Source organism: Sturnus vulgaris, chromosome 3, assembly GCF_052056855.1.
Source record: "Sturnus vulgaris isolate bStuVul1 chromosome 3, bStuVul1.hap1, whole genome shotgun sequence".
Lineage (NCBI taxonomy): Eukaryota > Metazoa > Chordata > Aves > Passeriformes > Sturnidae > Sturnus > Sturnus vulgaris.
The window spans coordinates 18319595-18328018 of NC_142245.1; the positions used below are offsets into that span (position 1 = coordinate 18319595).

The following is an 8424-nucleotide window of genomic DNA, read 5'->3' on the forward strand; positions in this document are numbered from 1 at the left end:
GAGGGGATTCATCCTACCTGTAACAGGATGAACACCTAAGAACATCTGAAATTACTTAATCCTTTAAGATCAGCCTACAGTCACAAGTGATCATCCCAGTCCTACTGACAGAAAACCAGTTTCTCCACATTTGTAACAGCAAAATGCTGAGTATTTCTCACTTTTATACTGCAGGAAGAAACTTACCGAGATGAAACATAATTCTTTTGACAAGTTAAAACATTTTTAAAAGCACCTACTTGGCTTCAGTTCCATTTCCCATTTTGACAGACTCCAGCACCAAAGCATGCAGTTTTCCAGAATAAACCTGTCACTCTTAGAAGTTAGGTCAGGACTTTAATAGGAAGGCCTCTTTCACAAGGCTCTCTAACATAAAGACCTGTGACCAAACTTCTCACTTCTCACTTCTACAGATAATTTTGGAGTCTTCCTGCACTCCAGAATACACTTCCACAATGGATTACATATGGAGCAACTCAGGGTTCAAACCCCTAAAACTGGAAACAGAAGTGGTGAGGTTGCACATAAGACAGCTCAGACAAAGTCAGCCTAAGTGCCTTGCACAAAGGAAGAACTGAGATCAACACTCGGGGAACCCAGGAGGTGAGAACATCATAAGAACACAATAAATTCCATGGATAAATGAACCCAAGTTCTTGGAACAAAAAAAAGGCCCCTATCTTTACATTAATCTACTCTCACAGATAACTAACAGGCAGCAACAAAATTAGCTGTAGCAGGGAAAAGCATCCCATTTTTTTCAATCATTCCACTTCTGCAAAGGTCACCTGTCTGTCACTGCCCAGGCTGCCCATGTGCTCCTGCCCTGTTTGCAGCCTGTAACTGGCACCAGCTGGAGCAGGACTCTCTGGCAACCTGGGCTGCCCAGTGCAGAGATTCAGGTACTGTGAGCACCCCTTTGCTGCAGCAGCCACAATAAATTGATTCTTTAATCACAAACCAGAGGACACATTCAAGTAGCTGGCAGCATGATGGACCAACGCAGTGAATGTTTATTAGGGAAGTGATCAGTGTACATAAGCACACACACTCTCAGCAAGAGTTTAGGCATTAAAGAAACAGAGCTTGGAATTCAGAGCTTCTCTACTGCCCCATGAACACAGTATGGAGATGGCTGAAAATCCCGGGACAAAGTTATGAAGCACCTATGTTTTCCTAAAGAAGTTTCCATACCATTTAATTTTTTAAAGCAGCAGCTTTGTAGTATTTTCTTTCACAGAACCACTATAGTTTTCTTCTGAGAATATGGAGAACAAGCTTAACAACACATACCCTAAAAAAAGTAGTGATAGTATTTCCCCAGGGTTTTAGGGAAATAATTTCTGAATTCAGAAAAGCAGAAATGTATTCCCTTGCCTGTTTTGCTCAAAAGCTGCTGCTCTAATATACAGTACTTTAACTGCTCCTCCTCTAAAACCTACTGGAGTATAAAGATGAAGCTTTTCAGCCACTTGGTACACCCAGTCTCTCTACTACTATATTGCAAGTACTAGGAAAATTATTTGGTGCACCAAAGAAAAATTTCAGTATTACAGTATCTCATGAAAGTTTAACAATGAACTGAGTCCAGCCTTCTCTCTGGCTTTATTTATATTTCAAAAGCCAATACAAAAATGTTACATACATACCAGTCACTGTTGCAGACTAGAATTTTGAGCAGTTACCAGGAATTTAGCACTGCAGTATTTTCCAACAACGTGCAACATTAACATTCTATGTTCAGCTGAAAGGGTACTCTGATGCAATATTCCAGCCTGGTGGGTTTTTACCAAGCTTTTGGCAAATGTGTAAAGTCCACTGCTTCCCAGTAGCTCCATTACTTTTATGTAAGTGACAGCAGGTAGCTACTTAAGTAGATTGTTTCGCTATATATAAATGCCATTACAAGTATGGTCCTGCTTTGCTTTTGTGGTGTGGTTTAACCCAAAAAATCAGTTCTGAAAGCACCTAGTTTTACCAATAGCCTAATTACATGAAAATGTTCATCTGTTTTCAAGTATGCAAGACCTAGTCAAAGCAAGCTACTTTTAGCTAGTGAGTTTTCAAACAAAATTTACAAGAGACAATTAAGGCTTCCATGAGCCTACCAGAGGTTACTGTGAGAAACATGCCTAAGCTACAGGAGCATTGGTCTCTTTCTGACAGTGGTATTTAAGTATTTATTAAGCTGTTTTCATCCATTTATTCATTTGGCTGACATCCATCTGCCACATGTAACATTTGAAAAGGCAGTTAACAAGCTGCTAGAATAAGGAATCTGGATAGTGTTTGGTTGGACATTTTCTATTAACATAACAGGCAAGAGCTTCTAGAATTTGTCTTGCTGATATACTTCAACTCTGCCTGAAGCAAGGATGGGAAAAGGAATCCCTTCTAGTACAAAATTGTTCAAGTATGTAAAAAAGCCACTGACTGTTTTTTAATACCAGTATTGGCACATGCAGAAAAAATCCCTCCCAGTTTCTCACAGATCTCTAGCGATGTTCAAGTGAAGTTCTATTTTAATTTTTAATATACAGAAGTTTAATCACTTAGCCAATATAAGAGTTCTACAAACTGCATCACGGATAATGTTGCACATCTTATGACTAAGAGCAATACCAAAAGCTAGAGTGCTGCCAGTGACAGTGGTAATACAAATTGGCAATTCCAATATTTCAGTTCAGAAAATATCTGTTATTCTAAACTCAACAGATTTATATAATGTATGTAAATATTTATTAGACCCAGACACCATGCTACAGTATTAGGTTAATAAACTCTCTCATTTTGAGAATGAACCAGCATAAGGTATGAACACAATGAAATCTATATGAAATTTTACAGCAACTTTCCAGAAGTATGCCTGTGGCCTATCAAATTTGGACTAACATACTGCAGATTTCAAATATTTACTTGTCTTCTTAGCATACCTAATGTGTAAGAATAGTTGCTTAATACCCAAAAATAAATATAAGCTTTCAATTGAAAGCACTTATTTTCCTAGATTTCCAAAGTGGAGTCTGAGGAGTGAAAATGCTTCAGACTTGTCATCAGTCCACTTCAGTACATAAAAGCATCTCCTGCCCCAGTTTTTCGCTCAAATCCAAGAGATTTGCTTCCAGTGAAATATGACCGGAGCGCTGATTTTATTCGCAGCACTTCAGTCTGTTTCCATGGCAGCACTGCGGGATTCCTTCGCCACCATGAGTCGCATGAGCTGACTGTGGAATTTCTCAATCTTCTTCACGTCTTGTGCCTGGTCTGTTCTGTACAGCAAACACTGCAAGACAAAGTTCCTGGGATCAGATTCCACTTCAACTGGTTTTATCTTGTTTGTAGCTGCTATGCATTTGTGCTTGGAACACACGAAACAAAGAGAGCATTGAAATGTTCATTAGTTACCAGGAGGTAGCACCAGCACATCTACCCTGTTTCAAAGCACAAACATATCTGTGTTTATTTTTAAGCTTCTCCTTAATGATCATGCCTCTCATACTGAAAACAGGGAAACTCATAATTTATCCTACTTTCTTCTAGCTCCAAAAAGCTGTTAAAACTTCTAAAGCTGTCCTTTTTTGTGTTGTCTAAACATAGAACCAGATTTTAAAACTGAAGTTACTTTCCAATTCTTTATATTCTGAAAGCAAGTTTATTTTGCCTTTCACATTCCTTAATGTTAAACTGCCAGGAACAATAAAATTCAGTATTTCCCATTGAAGGGGATCCCCTATCTCAAGCAAAACCTGTTTTTCTAAGGCAGCCCAAAATAGGGAACACAGCATCTGATTAAAACAAAAAGTGCCCAGACAAACAAAACCAAAAAACCCAGATGCTAAAACAACCCAACCAAACTCAGCCCCTATTTTCCCCCACCTGATGTAACATCTTTTTGTGACTGAAAGCAGGTAAGGCAGCCTATACCCCAGAAGAGTTCACATTTGTGAATCACCTGACTCCAACCTATGGGAGGACAAAATTACCCTTAAACTCCCCGTTATCAGTGCCCCACACTCAATATCTCACCCATGCTAAGCCCTACTGCCCTATCAAGAAGTGCCTTTACTGGAGTTTCACATCCCTTCCAGGCACTTGAAATTCCAACGCCAGACTACTTTTCCTGGAAAGAAGAAATTTGACTCTTTTCCAAGTCTGAAGGCAAGAGTAGGGCACAATACTGTGGCTCGCCCTGGACTGCAGAAAAACAACTCCTTAGCTGTAACATTACTGTCATTCAGTCTCATAATCACAAAGAAGAAACTTAACTTATGGTTGGAAGTTTTCACCACTCTGAGCAAACAAAAAGGACCATGCTCACACAAGTAAACACCCGTTTGAAAACGCTCCTGAACTGGTCAGTGTCAATCACAGACATGGCAGTGAGGGAAGGCTGAGCACAAATTTTCAGAAAACTGTCAGGCACTCTCAAGGCAGTGTCCAAGAACTCCCAAGATGACTGACAGCAAAAGACAAGTCTGTGGGTGGTACAAGAAGCTCTGGAAGGGGAATGTGTTCTGTACTTACAGCCACATCATCTGTTACTTTGATACAGAGGTTCCCATCACAATGTCGGTATTTGAGAACAACACGCACCTGAAATGACAAAAGTTGTAAGAATTAGCACTTACAGCTAACAATTCTCAGAACATATTGAAGGGAATCTGCCCATATTCAGACTACCCTCAATCATGATTATGTACTGCCCCATGTTTTCAGCACCTCTTTGGCAGTCCTCAGCTCTGCTAGTGTGGGAGCTGTAATCCCATAGCCAAGGTGGTGTGGAAGTTGACCCACCACATCTTCCTGCTTTCCAAGTTGGAAAGACAGGTGTCTGCTACGGAAGGCAGAGTCTTCTCTTGGAATGGAGACTGTAAACCTCCACTCTCTGAATTAGTATAATGTTGAAATTAAGGGGCTCTCAGGCAAAGATATGGGAGTGGGAATAACAGTTCTTTCCCAGTATGTATAACAAGGCAAACAAGCACCACCACCAATGGAATTAATAACAAACAGAGCAGTAACCCAGCTCAGCCCTGTCGGCCGCGGGCCCTTTCCCCTCGGTGCAGTTCCCGTCACATCCAGCAGGGGCGCTGGTGGCTGACGTTTGGAAGGGCAGGTGCGATGATTCCTCCACGCCTGCAGGGGGGGCTGTGGTGATGGAGGCTGTGTCCCAATGGGAAGGGATGGAAAAGTGAGGATTTGCTTCACCAACCCTGGGGCGGGATCGCTCCCGGTGCTCCAGCAGGCTGCACGGAAACAGCAAGCTGGAATGGCAGGGCGTCCTGGCAGGGCTGGGCTGCGAGGTCCAGCAGCAGAAGAAGAAGGCGGCTCCTGGCTGGATGGCGGTGGTAGCAGTGACCCTCCTCCTCCAAAGCCAAGAGTGAGTGAGAGAGAGTAGCTGACCCTGCTCCCCTTTTATCTGCTTCTAATCTTGCCGTGTCTCTGTCCCTCCGAGAGAAACTCCCAAAAACCAGAGAGGTTCCCCCTCCCCTGTCTCAAAGACCTAGCCATCAGCGCTTCTTAGCGTGTCAATGGGAAAAATTCGACAGGCAAAGAGGAAAATAAAAAAACAACAACCCTCAACACGGGCCTAACACTGTAAACTGGTTTTCTAGCAACATCAGCAAGGTTAACACTGGGCATGTTCAAAAACCCTGCAAATACAGCAACAAGAGCTGCAAAGACCTTGGAGAGAGGCAGGATAAACCATGAGAGTCATGCCGAGAAGAGACCCCCCTCACTGTGTATCACACCCCAGAAAAAACAACTGGAAGCCTCTGCTTGTAGGCTTGAAACGCTTCAAAAAAGAGTAGCTCTACATGAAGACTTGAAAGGCATCAGCTGAGTGGGGTAGGCTCAACATCACCACTTTTTCTTCCACAGCACCTGAATTGTTATCACAATTACTTCTGCAGTCATCTGCCCTGAGCTCTAACCCATCCAGTCCCTCTGGACCCTCAAATCATCAAAGTTCTCAAAGCCAAACCGATAAAAATCCACATCCTCGGTGACTGAGCACAGAACCAGCCACAGAGGCTCTGTTTGCAGCCTCAGCTAACATCAGTAACTACAAACAAAGCGAGGTGGCCTTTGAGAACATTCTGAACTCACAGTGCAAACAGTTTTTATTGTACAGTGATTTGTGCTCATGGTCAACAACCTCCTTCGCTACAAACACATTTTGAAATTCCTGTTCCAGACTGGATCTCATCACAGACTGACCCTTTTTGTTTAACAAACTGCCACATTCTGACCACAGAGCAGTGTAACAGCACATCTCCCTGCTGAGCAGCCCCAGAAGCACAAGAGAGGTGCCACAGGCAGCAGGTACACACTCAATGTCTCAATAACCCGCTCCTGCAAAAGGCAAGGCCACTCAGGACCTGGCTGGAGAACACACACCCGTCTCCCTCAGCTCTTGTTCTTCCTTTAGCTTCCCAGAAAACCCAATTACAAAACTGCTGAAGCTAAATCTCTGCCAAATTAATGGGAGGGTACTCGTGTTACCACAGCGGGGCCTATATAAACCCCTCTGTAACAAGACAAGTTTACTGCCATGCATGGGAAGAGATTGCCTTTGGAGGCCCTTCAAGAAAAGGGGAAGGGCAATTCCTTACTGCAGTGACATCCCTTCTCTTTCATTTAACTGAATGTCACAGACCCTAGGAAGGTAAAACTGGGCAATTTTATTATCAGCAGTAATCACATATGGTGTCTCTGTGCTAATTAAAAGGCAGATGCTAATCTGCTTCAGATAATCAGCTATTAATTTAATCTTCTGAAGGTTTCACCAGTTCCCCTACATTTGGTGAAGAACACTAGACAAATTTTGCTGAAGTGTCCTCAGGTGTGAGTTCCATGTCACATTTTTGTGCTGCTATTTAGGTGAACTGTAATGGTTTTTCTGAACACTGAGGTTAATTTTAACATTTGCGTAAAACACATTCCCAAAAAAGTCGTCAGAAACAAGAAACAGCCATAAACCAAGAAGCTAAGTTCTTGAAGAATTATTCTTTAAGATGCAAACCCCTTCCAGTCTGAAATGTCACTGCAGGCAACAATGCAACATAAGAGCTAATGAAAGGACAAATTCAAATGATACAGGCCTTAAATGCCATAAACTCATAAAATAAATCAATTCATGATATTTCAGCAAAACTCTTAACCTCGGTTTCTAACACACAGGTGAATGAGCTCAATGTCTTTGAAGTTCACTTCCTGAGATTCACCCCAGCTGCCAATAAGTCCACCTGAGACACAGTTCCCTAGGGATATTGTTGGGGTTATAAAAGAGAGCTTCCTCCCGTTTCATAGAAAAGGATGGTCAGGTGCAACACCAACGAGTAATCCCCTTCCTTGCAGATTCCTTTCCCCTGTACTCGCCATTGGTGAGGCTACACTTTTAATGCTGTTTCCAGTTCTGGTCCCTCACTTCAAGAAGGACATGGAGGTGCTGGAGAGAGTGCAGAAAAGGACAGCGGGGCTGGGGGTGCTCAGCCTGGACAAGAGGTGGCCCAGGAGTGACCTCATCCCGCTCTGCCACTGCCTGACAGGAGGGTGCAGCCGGGTGGGGGTCAGCCTCTTCTCCCTGCAACCTCCACACAGGCTTAAGCTGTGGCAGAGAGGTTTAGGTTAAACATTAGAAATAATTTTTTCACAGAAAGGGTGATTAGACACTGGAAAGGGCTGCCCAGAGAGGTGCTGGTGTCACCATCCCTGTAAGCGCTCAAAAAATAACTAGACGTGGCACTCTGTGCTATCTGTGGTCTACTTGACATGGCTGTGTTCGGTCACAGGTTGGACTCGATGATCTCGGAAGTGTTTTCCAACGTAATCGATTCTGCAATTCTGTGATTCTTAAGTCCCGGGTCCAGTCATCAGCGACCCCCCCCCAGCCCGACACCGCCCGCCGCCCCCGCCGAGCTGCGCGCAGCTGGAGCCTCCTCCAGAGCGCCGCTCCCGCGGCTGGGCCCCGCATCCTCCCTTCCCGGCCAGGGCTGTCGCACCTTCATGGGGTCGGCGAGGTAGAGCTTCTCGGCGGCGCGGGTGAACTCCTCCCAGGCCTGGAAGTGCGGCATGGCCGGGCCCGCTCAGCTCCCCGCGGCCGCGGCAAGATGGCGCCGGAGGCGTGCGGGCGGACGCTCGGCTGAGACACCGCCTGCCATTGGCCCGCCGCGCGGCACCGCCCAATCGTGGGGCGCGTAACTCCGGGCTCCCGGCCCGCCGGCCGCGCGCTCCTGCCACAGCGACCCCTGGAGGCGCGGCGGGATGATGGCGGTTGTTCCCTGCCCGCCGCGCGGGGAGAGGCACGCGGTGGCGGCCCGGGCTGGGAGCCCGTGGGTCGCGGGTTCGAGCCCCGCCGCCGGCGGAGCGCCCGCCCGGGGCTGGCATCTGCGGGCTCTACCAGGCCAGGTACGGGCTGTC

General features: G+C 45.2%; 1 protein-coding gene across 2 annotated transcripts; it reads right to left on the reverse strand.

Annotated features, from left to right (window-relative positions):
- Positions 1–978: 978 nt before the first annotated feature.
- SRP9 (signal recognition particle 9) lies at positions 979–8197 on the reverse strand. Of its 2 annotated transcripts, none has more exons than XM_014877481.2 (3): positions 8007–8197; positions 4525–4593; positions 979–3283 (listed from the first exon to the last, which is right to left on the reverse strand). In XM_014877481.2, exons 1-3 carry the CDS (start codon positions 8076–8078, stop codon positions 3164–3166), a joined length of 261 nt encoding a protein of 86 aa, XP_014732967.1. In that variant the 5' UTR covers positions 8079–8197; the 3' UTR covers positions 979–3163. The 2 variants fall into 2 exon arrangements, with proteins under 2 accessions (XP_014732967.1, XP_088017248.1); XM_088161122.1 differs by having other exon boundaries at positions 979–3358; positions 8007–8147.
- Between the last annotated feature and the right edge of the window lie 227 nt (positions 8198–8424).